Source organism: Cenococcum geophilum, assembly GCF_001692895.1.
Source record: "Cenococcum geophilum 1.58 unplaced genomic scaffold K441scaffold_85, whole genome shotgun sequence".
Lineage (NCBI taxonomy): Eukaryota > Fungi > Ascomycota > Dothideomycetes > Gloniales > Gloniaceae > Cenococcum > Cenococcum geophilum.
Genome location: NW_027137643.1, coordinates 318380 through 330576, shown reverse-complemented (window position 1 = coordinate 330576; position 12197 = coordinate 318380). Strand labels below are relative to the sequence as shown.

The following is a 12197-nucleotide window of genomic DNA, read 5'->3' as shown; positions in this document are numbered from 1 at the left end:
AGTAGAGAGGTGTTTAGCGTTATTATAAATGTGCTTATTAAGCTAAGATTATAGGTATTTAATTATGCCTTCTCTTTTAGTAACCGTAGTAATAAGTGCAATCTTAGCCTTCTTTAACTATTAGACGTCGCGTTTAGATACGCGGAGGTTGTCTTTAGTTTCTTAACGCGTATTATTAGCAAGCGCCTTATAAGCTTATAGGTCTTAGATAATATTATAATCTTAGGCAGTATATATCTTAGCTTATATAAGCTTTAGGTGGTAGTTCTGTAAAAGGTAGTAGTATTTATTAGGTTTTTATACTACTATTTTTGCAAACGTCTTAGCGTTTTATATTTTAATTTTAATGGGTAATAGCCCTTTTACTTACTTATCCGTAGTTATATAGTTAATAAAAGATAAGATATTATTAGTGTCCATCTCCTTAGGGGTTAAGGCTAGGGTTAATAAATTAAAATTTTCTAGGATTAATTAGCGTTGTAGGTTAAGTATAGGTATTAGATTATTCTTTAGGTTTAATATAGTGGCTAATAAGGAATATTGTCTTACTATTATAGGTTCCTTAAAAGTATAAAGTAAGGTAACTTATAGGTATGCTGTTTTTGGCAGCGCCTGTAGTATTATAAAGACGTAGAATTAGTTATAGGCTGGGTGTTAGTAGTAAAAAGGTGCAACGTAATGTTATGGGACGGGGCAGTGGCTATAAGACGTATGTATTCGAGGAGTCTATAAGACGTTACGCGATTGATTGTAAGGGTTAAGGGCGTAAGGAGGTGATATACCTACGCGTAGCTAATATAAGCTGTACGTAAGGTGTACGTAAGAGCACGGGGCTCTCCTATGGAGGCCCCTGCGGTGGGGTTCCGTGACATTAATTATAACTACAGCTATATTATAGCCTATGATTTCTTTTATATATGAGCCTATATAAACGCGTTCTAATATAGGCTTAATATTACTAATAAACCTAGCTCTATTATTAAAGACGTATAGGCTGGTTCTTAAGTTAAGAATTACACTATCGCAAAGCTTGTAATTAGAAGCTATATTATTAGATCCTATATAATAAACTGTAAAGTTTCTGGTAGGCCCTTATAAGCTCTAATTACTGCCTTTCTTTAGCTTTTTATTGGCTTAATCGTCCTTTTTATTAGCTTAATTATCCTTTTTAATTTGCTTAATATAAGCCTTAATTTTAGGCGTTATATTAGCGATCTTCTTATCTACCTTCTTCTAAATTTCGTTACTTGGTTTAAACTATAATAGGTAAGGAATTAACTCTATAATGTACTAGCACTTATTAAAGTAATAACGTTTTCCATATAGGCACTCTAGCGGCGGTTGCCTTTCCTTCTTCTACTTATCTACTAACGATTAAGGCTTTAATTTAGGCTTTAAATTCAGTAACTTGTCTTTAAAGGTGACTCCAAATGATCCTCCTTGTAGGGTTTTGCCCTTTTAGGCGAGGTCTGTATGACGGTGGTTTTGGTATATTTTAACTAGTTTAAAAAAGGTAGAAAGCGTCTTCTTCTCCCACTTACGCTTATTAAGCTCGTTCTTTTAATATTCTAACTAGCTTAGTATAATAGATTTAACTATATATACGAAGTTTTTTACTAAACAATTACTATCTACCTTAGGTAGAGCTTACTTCTTGCACTTAGTGTATACCTTCTCCTACTTTTATAACCAGATCTTAAAGTTCTAGTTCTAAGGCGCCTTCTTAAGCCTTATATATTAAGTGGCTATTTAAAGCTTTTAGGCGTAGTTAGTTAGAGTAATTATCTTCTTAAGAGATACTAAAACGTTATAGGTAGTGGTGCATTTAAACGTGTAGATAAGGTAGGTACGTGAGATAGAGCTTAGGATGTAGCTGCGCAACGTATTAAGAGCTAACAGCTGTTTTCTATATAGCTTTATATTATCCCTATAGTCGGCTTTAAGCGTATAGAGCTCCTCCTTCTTCTCCTTATCTAGGTCCGCGAGCTTCGTCTTCCCCTAGCTATTAGTATCCTTGGGTAAGGCATAAATAGGTTCTTTAAGCTATAGCAGATCGGTCTTAGGTGTTAATAGGTTAATATACTTCCAGAGACAATTATTATTTACTTTTAACTTAATAACCTTAATCTATTCGTCCTAATTATTTAGGCTTATAAGGATAACGGATAATATAATAACGGGAGGGGTTTCTTATTAAGAAGTTATTATGGGTAGTTGTCTATAATTAAGATAATAATTAAAATTAATGGGAATAAAGGCTTTGGAATTAAAGATGATGCAGTAGACGGCCCGGGCTTATAACTGTTGAACGGACGATCAGGAATAAGAACTCTGTTTATTAAAGAGGGCTCTAGAAGCTCTCTTATATACATCAGGTAGGTCCAAATATAATGACGACGACGTCGTCATGTAGTAGGTCATAGTTAAGAGAAACAGGTAATGAGACGTTTGATAAGACATACGAGCTTAAGATACAAGACAACTGAGACATAGTTCGTATAGACGATCTAGGTCGTCAGACAGTATTACGATGGTAGTAAGGAACTTCGATTCAGGTCGACAGCTATGCTAGGACAGACGGAAAAGTTACTTAAGCTATTAAACAATCCTTCTGGTTTAGTGGTTATTTGATCTACGTCCTTTATAGAATATCGAAACAATCAGAACCCTTCACCAGCCCTCAAAGAAACTGCAATTTATTCTCGATCGTATACGCTACCATTTATTGCACCCGCCCATCCAATCAGTATGTACATAACATTAGACTGGCAATGCGTCCTTTCCAATTGGAATTCCGCAAGCGGGAACAAGTGTGTTAATTCGTAAGGTAGTAATTTATAATCCGCTTATGGGGCAGAGGTATTGCATAAGTGAGGCCTCTATGTAGTGGAATGGGCGGAGTCCGGTAGGCAAGGCTGAGGACACATTATTCACAAGGCAGAAAGCTGAAATTTCGCTAAGGGTTGAAGTGCGGCTGATGAACGAGGCTGAAACGACGGACCGGGGCGAGGCCCGAAGCGTGCAACCCCCGTTTTCCGGGTTTGTAGCGCCGTGGGAACTGAAGTTCATGCGCCCGGCTGCAAGGATGCTATGCATCTGAGGAGCAGTTTCTACAGGGCAGTCTGATGCCTGGTTTAACAACACATGCATCATGTGTTGGTCAAAGGTGACCTTTGACACGTTTTGCCTCACTACTTGCAGGCTCATATTGGTAGCATGAGAAGGCCTCGCATCCCGACTTTTGAGAATCATCCAACCAATCACACACCGTCTGACTGGTCAGCCATCGTTTGCCTGTTACACAAGACGTTTGCCTTCTCCAGCCAGAGAAAGAGGGCGAAAGAGGGCGACGAGATTCTTCAACCCCAACGCTCGCATTGATTCCTAAGTCTCACATAGATAAAATCTCAGGCTTCCCATGGCAGGCTTAAGAAGTAAGGGGCCATTTCACCTTGTTTGACTCGTGTCGAAAACAATTATCTGGGCGAAATTCTAAGCCCCAAACGAGGCTCCACAATTTACGACTCGAAAATGCGCCCATGGAGGAGAACTAATACTGGCGATTCAACCTTGGTTGATGAAAGCGCCTCGAGGCGAAGAAATACGATTCCATTTGGCGAAGCATCGACTGCGGGAAGAGTCCAAGATCGTTATCCAGCTTACGAAGACTTTCCTTGGGAGAAAATCATGGAATACTTGCTCCAAAAGTGGCCAAGTTGGACTGATTTCAATGAGGCGCGGGTAAGTCACGCGGTTGTTGGATTAAGCGATTGATTAACGCTTAGCTTTCAGGTCGGCGACAGTTGGCAGTTTGAAGTACCAGAGAAATTGACGGATGTAAGTCGGTTGTCGCGGGGTATACTTGTGGCGTTGGACTTACGTGTCGCAAGGAGGATAGGAGTGCCTTACAGAGACGAAGAGACGGGAATTACCAGCGGAATCGCTCCGTCTCACCTGAGTAACGAGCGTTGAGTCTCATATGATTATTTTTAAGATCTACGTGATTTTCGAGACTGGGGATTTAGAAGTTGTCTCCTGGAATTATAGGAATTATAGGAATTATAGAAATTATAGGAATTCAAAATAAAATGCCTTTGTGGCTGAGGTTGTTATATTAAACGCCCAGTCTTTGCTATGAAAGGTCTCGGCAACCGGACTTCGAGAAGTAAGGCTGATCAGCTAGGCGCACGAGCCTCTTCACCGGACGTTGCATTAAAACGGCCTTCACCCCAATTGATTTGACTATTGTGGCATAACTTCTCATACTCTGCTTCCGTTTATCTCTAGAGTTATCCGGATCCGTGAATCATTATCTTCATTATCATTCATGCGAAGCGTACGCGAACCATGGCGAAGATAACTTTACCAGATGAATTCCAACGTTCTTATATGATCTTCCGCGAATATCCCTTGAACGCCATCCTTAAAGGTACAAATACGTATCGCTCGACTCTCCAACCCTTGAAAGATCGATTGGATGCCATCGAGTCAGACCTTTGTCTCGTGCAGCCGGAAGATTATGAAAGGTTTGAGGTACCGATTCGAGACCTACACACTGCGTCTGGATTAGGTTCGAATGACCCTCTCAGTTTTCCATGATTTGCGCTTATTGCTAAGCGCTCACTAGAGATGGAAAAGGAGAATATTCATTCTCCAGAAAGGCTGTCTCAATGGCTGGGAGCCAAATGGATCAGTCTCGAAAAGAAGACTGTTAGCGCATACAAAAGAGATCCGAAATGCCGCTTTATGTAGGAATCATTCTATTCATACGCAGATTGAAGTCTAAGTTCGTTCAGTTACATATATGCGGAAAACTCCCGTGATCGACTGAAGATCACACGGAGCAGCTTGACGGAGCTATTCACATACCACCAGGTAATGCCAGCATATCTAGACTTCATGTTTGTGTTTGGAGCTCAAAGTGATGCGACGGATTTGCGATTCAGTGGCTTTCGCGAACAAACAATAATGAAGGATCCGCCACGAGGTCCTGCAATACCGGATTTGGGTCGAAGCGGCCGGCACTTTCAGCTGTGTTATATTCTCAAGGGAGTAACGCTAAAACGAAAAAGTTATGAAAATACCAAACTAGATGAGTGGTCCATTCGTCAGGCGGCGGTATATCATCAATTTGATGTGGTTTACGGCACTCTGCTCTGGATTGTGACGAAAGGACGTCGCGATATACAAGAACGCTTCAAGGAAATGACAGGTAAAGATGGACGACCAGAAGATAAGACATTTGATACTGTCGAGGACTGCCTAAGATCTAGTCTGGCTGCTCATTTGATGTACTCCCATTGGTCAACAGAAGGTTGGCGATGGTATATTCGCTGGCTGGAGAGCGTCATTGATATAGAGGTAAGCATTTCACGTTCATTCAATCGTTTATTTCTGACAGTTTACTAGAGTTCGATGGCCATTTATGGGCCTCGTGGCCCTGGTTACGCCCACAAGGATTACAAGCCATATCATATCCAAGACCTACAATATTGGCTGGATAAAACCAGCGAGGCTATTATGGTCTTGGAGGCTAATGTAGATGTCATCTCTGCTCTCCAGAGATTCTACTTTAGTCTCAGAGAGAACAAAGATTTTCCAGACATTTTGAAGCAAAACAATGCAGACGATATAACCTCTTTCAATGCCCAGTTGGACGAGATTATTAGCGATTTCAGAATGCAAATTTCTCGCGCAAAACTTCTTGCAAACATCATCAGAGACCGAAAAGAACTTGTGAGTGTTGAGATATGAAGCTTTTGATGCTTTGACTAAGATTGTGATAGGTTTTACAGCATCTACAAGGTCAAGCAGCGGAGAGGACAGAACAACTGAATCTAAACCTGGAGAAAGAAGCAATAGGGATGCGTATCATCACTATTGTTACCTTGGTATATCTTCCGGCAACATTTGTATCCGTAAGTAGTGTTTATCTTTCCCTCTGTCAACCGGATTACTTAGGCTCATTCGTTATCGATAATGCAGACATTCTTTAGCACAGACGTGGTAAAGTTCCAGAAACAAAGTGTTAGAGTCAATGGAGACAGCTCATTCTCCCCGACAGCAATGAAGAGATGGCTTCAAGTCACTCTACCACTAACAGCAGTAACGCTGTTTCTAGCGTGGGTGACATATAGAATCGCCGAGACAAGAAAACAACTCCGTAATACGCCACAGTCGCAATCACAATCCGCAACAGGCCGGCAATCTACGTGGCAATCTCTTAAAGATTTCGTCCACGGACTGAGAGTGGAAGCACCTGCTATAAGCATTCCACAACCAGCAAGAAAATTTATGTTGCCTTTCCATAACGACAGCAGGCCTCAAGGAATCACATAGCGTAGGAAGTTTACCAAGCGGGTGGAGAAAAGTATACGGTCATTGTTTCCAGAGTTGTCTGCTGTTCCCGTGGGGCGAGTGAAGCCGGACCCTTGCGCCTCCTGTTGGATGGAAGATCCAGAATGAGAACTCTGTCGTATTAAAATGAGACTGTAGCGCCTCCATATATACACGAGGTGGGCAGCCAACAAGCAACCCTAGTCTAGCCTTAATTAAGACGATCGAATTAGGTATAGAGACGACGATCGTGTCGAACGAACTCGTGTGTAGATTAATCTACGAAGAAGAATGGACATATATACACATTAAGACACTTCTGATCTAGTCTTAATCTGGTTGACGACGATTAGTGATCTATATTTGGCCGACAGATCGTGATCAGCGCTCGGTCGATGCCTCTGTAGTGTCACCTAGGCGTCCCCACCGAGTTGAAATGTGTTTCTCACCTGAGAAACCTGTCGTCGAAACGTAGCTATAGCCGGGAGTGGAACTAAAAGCCAGTGACGCGATGAATCTTGAAGAAGTGGAACCACGTATTTGGGAAAGAATAAACTGGTCCGGGCAAGAAATCAAACGGACCGTGTATTAATGAAGTGTAAAATATGGACCAGAAAGCACACCTACTTGTAGTGTTACTTGTACTCTTTGCTGGTCTTCCATATTGTCATATTTTTGATTACTTCAAATAATCTAAAAAGAAAAGAGGATTTGGCGGCGCCAAGAATCGGACGAAAAGAAAAGAAATTGGAGAAGACAAGTCAAATAAGACGCCCAAGTTATATTCAACTTTTCGTCTGTTTTTGATACAAAGTATAGGAAACGTACATGCAATGCAAGTTATCAGTGAAGTACCTTATAAGGGCCCACTAACGCCAGGAGGTTTCCAGTAAGAATCTAAGAAATCAAGAGCGCAGACAAACGCATAAAACTATGCAAAGTCAACGTTTTCTCAAGCTCTCTTCGAGCTGTGATTATGAAACAATCACATTTTAGGGGTGATGTGTACCCCAGTAAGCACTAAGCGGTGTCACCTTCTCTTACCCTGCATAAGCATGCATGCTTGTACGCTGGGAGCATACGGATGACGTGCAGTTTCAGTGTCGATGCGGGTAATTGTGGCGTTCAAAGCCATGGCACAACGGCAGTCCCTCAACTCAAAGTGGAGAGTTGCAACAACGTTCACCTTCAAGTTAAGCCTAAAATTGTTAAGCGTCTTGATCGGCTCGTGCACAGAACCGGCTCGCACAGAACCGGCTCGTGCACGCTATAACTTAATAACTTTCTTATAAAATAAAAATAAGGCTTATTATTAAATACTAAAATTACAATTTTATATAAAAATTAAAAAAAATTAAAAAATATAAAATACGTCAGGTAACGTGGCTAACGGGGTTGTGACCGCTCCCCTAGTTATGACCGTTTGGAAAATCAAAGTGAGCCGAAATGCTAATTTGGTGGAAAACAACTAACAAAAGTTCCAAACGGTCATAACTAGGGAAGCGGTCAAAACCCCGTTAACCACGTTAACAAAGTCACCTCGTTTATATATATTGTTCCGCACGGCCGTGCCTAGCATCTTGCCAGTCCTTTGTGCGTGGCTGAGTGGTGCCGAGCTTGCCATCTCACAAAACATAAATTATTTTATGAAGATATTAAAGAATTATTTAATTGTAACGAGCCCCGCTCCACGTCGCCATACGGCTAAAAAGACAGACAGAGCTCGCGAATCTATCGCAACTGTTGCGGGATCTAATATATGTACTCTTACATTAATTTTTGGTAGGGTAGAAAAGAGTGTGTCTGTGCACGAGCCCTTATGGCCCTTTCAAGCCGGGTCGCTTAAAGTTGGTGGGGTCCGCGAATCAATGGGGGTTGTATGGATGAATTCCTGCGCGGCATTTGTTCTGACCAATCTTTCCTCTTATAGATAGCCACCGTCAGCACTTCTGCACGAGAAAACATGCAGGCACAACAGGGTTGCGTATCGTCGCTTGCTTTTTCCTCCCGTTTATGAGCTGCGCCGCAGTCGAGACAAAAAGTTTTTCCAGCTGAAACCTTTCCAGTGAAGGATGAAATGGGTGGAGAGAAAAACACATACTCGGGTAGTAGTTAAAGAAAGTCATCTGAGCGGTGTGCATGATGTGTTTTGAATCTTGAGGGCCAAAAACTCAGAAATCTGGCATTATAAACAGGACAGCCTGATTCATTAATGCCATCCTCGACCGTCAACGGACCGTCGACACGTGAACAAGTCACCGCTTTGCGGCTTGAGAGTGAGGCTTTGTGGAGGGGACCGACCCCGGTCCCTCTTGACGTACCGATGCCCAGCAGGCACCACTCTTCAGCTGTCAGCCTTCCCAATCACCTCACCCTCCATACGTCAACCCAACCCTTCCACATACACGTCAACCCTTTTCGACATCTTGACCACACCCACAATCGTTGGGCCTTTGTGCCGCCCTCGCCACGTTGAACGTTGAACGCCTCCCCCGACTCCATATGCCCTGGGACGCGGCGACTCCGTTTGGCTCCACGTCACAATGGCTGGTGCGAATAGAGAGAAAAGCGGCGACGTCGTCAGAGATTTTACAACCCGACTGAGGGACGAGTGGAGGCGCGAAGTGGCGTGCCAGTGCCAACCTACGCTTCCGTTTCCTTGTATCTGCAAGGGATATATCGTCCAAGTTGATTTGATGGAGAAATGGATAGACGAAAACCTCGACAAGTTACTCGCAGATGTCGAGCCCAAGATGACGTATCGGTCATGGAAATTCCCAATCAAGTCCGACATCCTTCGAGGTTCTGAAAAACGTTGCGTCCGAGTATTTGGAATACTGCTTGAATTAGGACATGGCGAACTGATAGACCTCTTCAAAAGCGCTGGAATACTCGACAATAACCTCCAGTTCTCGATTCCCTCTATCATGAGCCGCCTCCAAAGCGGACTCGAAGATAATAACATCCCCGATGCCGAGAAGATTATTGACGAGTTTGAAAATGCAAAGTGGGTATTCTGCCCACCCCGCCTTGAGCTGGATATGGACGAGAACTTTGTAGGAAATTTCATCATGCCCTTCTGTCGGCGTGAACGGATTAATCTTAAGGGTGGGACGGCATCGGTTTTTCAGGCCGCAATCAAGCAGGAGTTCATATTAGATCCCAATCTCAAGGAGGCCTTACGAAAAACCTTATACCACGATGATGATCATGGCATGGTGAGTTTTGATTGCTTCGTCATATATTCTTCTCTCCGGGCAACATGGTACTGACTGCTCCGGCTCCGCATTAGTGTTACGTTCTAGCACTCAAGTCGTTTTCGGAAAAGTCGAAGGATATTTACGAATGGGAAAAACAAGCATTCGTCGGACTACGAGGCAACCAAAGCGTGCCCATAGTCAAATCTCTTGGGTGCTATTCTCATTACGACGGACGTGAAATGTCATATAATCTCCTCCTAGAGTATGGCCAGATGGACCTTGATGAATACTGGGCGGACCTTGGAAACATTCCTCCGGTGCGATGGGAGGAAATTAGACGCTTTTGGAAGTCCTTGTTCAGGGTCGCAGAAGCCATTCGGGGCGTTCATAACCTCACCTTCAAACGAGGAGAAACGGAGAATCATTATGATGGGTAGGATCCTATCAAAGTAGACACTGGGGTCGTGCTAACGATTAAAGGTGGCATGCCGATATTAAGCCGGACAACATCTTGCTTGTGCATGGCGAGTTTAAGCTTGCGGATTTCGGGTTCGCTAAATTTGTGAAGCGAGCCGAAAAAGATGCAAAAGCACCACAATCGTATATTGAAGGGGGAACAGAAGCCTATGGTACTGAACCCGCGATTGATCGGATGTTTGCGGCCGAAGATAAGCTAACAACGCTTTTTAATTTAGGTGCTCCTGAGGTCGCTCGCGCTAGGATCAAGAAAACAAAGACTGAGGTGAAACAGACCATTGATACATGGTCTTATGGTTGCGTTCTTTCTGCTGCTGCGACGTGGATCGTCCTTGGCTTTCAGGGTATCGAGCAATTCCGTGTATTGAGGATGCTTGCGGCGCAGGGATATGGTGGGACAGTTACCGATCGATTTCATGATGGAGACAGCGTCCTTCCGGACATCAAGCATTGGCACAACTATCTGGCACAACACGCGCGCCCTGGTGACACCATAACTCCCTTGGTACTAGAGCTGATTGAGTCCAGTATGCTCCTAAAGGATCCTGATTGTCGGCTCTCATCTAGCGATTTATGTGAGAAATTGGAGCAGGTGTTACGCCATGCAGAGGCAGACTGGAGCTCGAAGACTCGTGGAAAGAAGGGAACACATGACTCCGTGAAATGCGCCTTGTTGACCGTAGAGAAGGTTGCTCCTCTACCTGGAAAGGTTTCCCAAGCAAAATCGAACCCTCAACGAAAAATTGTAGAACTGCAAGACGTTACCGACGGCAACGTCTCCAATCAAAATAATCGGCGTATACTGTTTAATCCATCTATTCGGGCATCCAATCGTGTCGGAAAAGACGAGAAAATGAACATTCCCTTCGCGAAGACACCTTATCGTGAAAAGATTTTGGAGGAGGAGCTAGAAAACCGGGTTTTAGTATCAGCGGTATTGGGGAAAGACGAAGGACCGAGAAACCTCCACAATGGTGCGCCCACCGATAGCCCGAAAAATATGGATTCATCCCCTCTCGTCGATGAAGGTTCCGACGGGCGTGAATTGCCTGCGTCGGAGCCCGAATTTGCGGGCGAACCGGCAACCTCAAGCAGGCCTAAACCCCCAAAAATCAAAGAACCCACGCCTCCGAGAACCAATACTAGACCCAGCGGAGGCGATGCTCAGCCACAAAACTCAGCTCACGAACTCTCGTCCTCAAAAAAGTTTTCCGCTAGCTTGGAGTCTCAGTCGGGATTGCATCAACCACACTCCACTGAGTTACCATCATCACCTGTTCCATCACTGACCGTGAAGGATATAACTCAACCGCCCACTCCAACCGTGTCTGAGACTACCCGGAAGCAAAATGGGAAAGGAAAAGCAAAGGTCGAGGAGGGGGAAGAGGAAAAAGAGGAAGAGGAAATAGAGGAAGAGGAAAAAGTGGAAGAAAAAGAGGATCCAGGGTACGAGGCTCCACCAGTGGTATCACTACCGGAACACGTATTTGAGCTACCGTGGGAAATATGTCAGGTTCGTCGAGATATCGGGACCAAGATACCTCAAGGGTTACGGGCGACAGTTAAGGGCTTTTTCAAGAAAGAACCCAAAGATGAACACCTTGAGGCCTTCATCCAAAAACGAGACTTAGTCCTGGTCATCGACAATGGAACAAGCATGCAGGGGTTCTGGCCCATCGTAACCTTCGTTGCTATAACGCTGGCAATGAAAATAGCAGGTTTAGACGAGGATGGATATGATGTCCGATTCACCATCAACGGCGCGAAGTACGACAAATTCGGACTCAAAGGAAAAGGTGGCCTTGAGACCCTTAGGAAAATCCTAATGGCAGCACAACCACAATCGTCGAAGCCAACTGACATGAGCAAAGTTCTGGATGACTTGTTCAGGGAACACCGACGCGATCGCTACAGGAAAGCCACCACTCTACTCGCGCTTACGGATGGGGCTTGGGAAGGGACAATCCCTGTGGATAACGCTGACAATAAGATCGTCGAGTTCGCAAGGGATCTTGGGAAAGTTAAGGCGCCTGATCGTCATTACACCATCGGATTTATAAGGTTTGGAGTCAAATTTAGAGACAGGCTGAAAGCGCTCGATGATGAGCTTAGCGAGAAACATGAGATCCGGTAGGTGGCATATCCATGATATCGTCGTCCAAAAGCTTTGCTGACCCTCACAAG

At 43.9% G+C, this 12197-nt stretch overlaps 3 protein-coding genes across 3 annotated transcripts; all 3 read left to right on the top strand.

The window, feature by feature from the left end:
* Positions 1–3326: 3326 nt before the first annotated feature.
* K441DRAFT_670695 (uncharacterized protein) lies at positions 3327–4072 on the top strand. Its single transcript, XM_067650313.1, has 2 exons — positions 3327–3741; positions 3793–4072. The coding sequence occupies exons 1-2, from the start codon at positions 3532–3534 to the stop codon at positions 3970–3972; spliced, it is 390 nt and encodes a 129-aa protein (XP_067496996.1). The 5' UTR covers positions 3327–3531; the 3' UTR covers positions 3973–4072.
* A 275-nt stretch (positions 4073–4347) lies between these two features.
* K441DRAFT_593784 (uncharacterized protein) lies at positions 4348–6339 on the top strand (the record flags this gene model as incomplete). The annotated part of the gene is made up of 6 exons (XM_067644925.1): positions 4348–4570; positions 4628–4748; positions 4797–5361; positions 5410–5736; positions 5787–5918; positions 5986–6339. The coding sequence occupies 6 exons, from the start codon at positions 4348–4350 to the stop codon at positions 6337–6339; spliced, it is 1722 nt and encodes a 573-aa protein (XP_067496995.1).
* A 2236-nt stretch (positions 6340–8575) lies between these two features.
* Positions 8576–10145, top strand: K441DRAFT_354278 (uncharacterized protein). The gene is made up of 2 exons (XM_067641330.1): positions 8576–9554; positions 9629–10145. Exons 1-2 carry the CDS (start codon positions 8880–8882, stop codon positions 9971–9973), a joined length of 1020 nt encoding a protein of 339 aa, XP_067496994.1. The 5' UTR covers positions 8576–8879; the 3' UTR covers positions 9974–10145.
* Positions 10146–12197: the final 2052 nt, after the last annotated feature.

Bases quoted from the DNA above. Each gene is read 5' to 3' on its own strand.
- K441DRAFT_670695 (XM_067650313.1), top strand. From the start codon at position 3,532: ATGCGCCCATGGAGGAGAACTAATACTGGCGATTCAACCTTGGTTGAT. The intron at 3,742-3,792 runs GTAAGTCACGCG...CTTAGCTTTCAG, and splicing joins CTGATTTCAATGAGGCGCGG to GTCGGCGACAGTTGGCAGTT.
- K441DRAFT_354278 (XM_067641330.1), top strand. From the start codon at position 8,880: ATGGCTGGTGCGAATAGAGAGAAAAGCGGCGACGTCGTCAGAGATTTT. The intron at 9,555-9,628 runs GTGAGTTTTGAT...GCTCCGCATTAG, and splicing joins ACGATGATGATCATGGCATG to TGTTACGTTCTAGCACTCAA.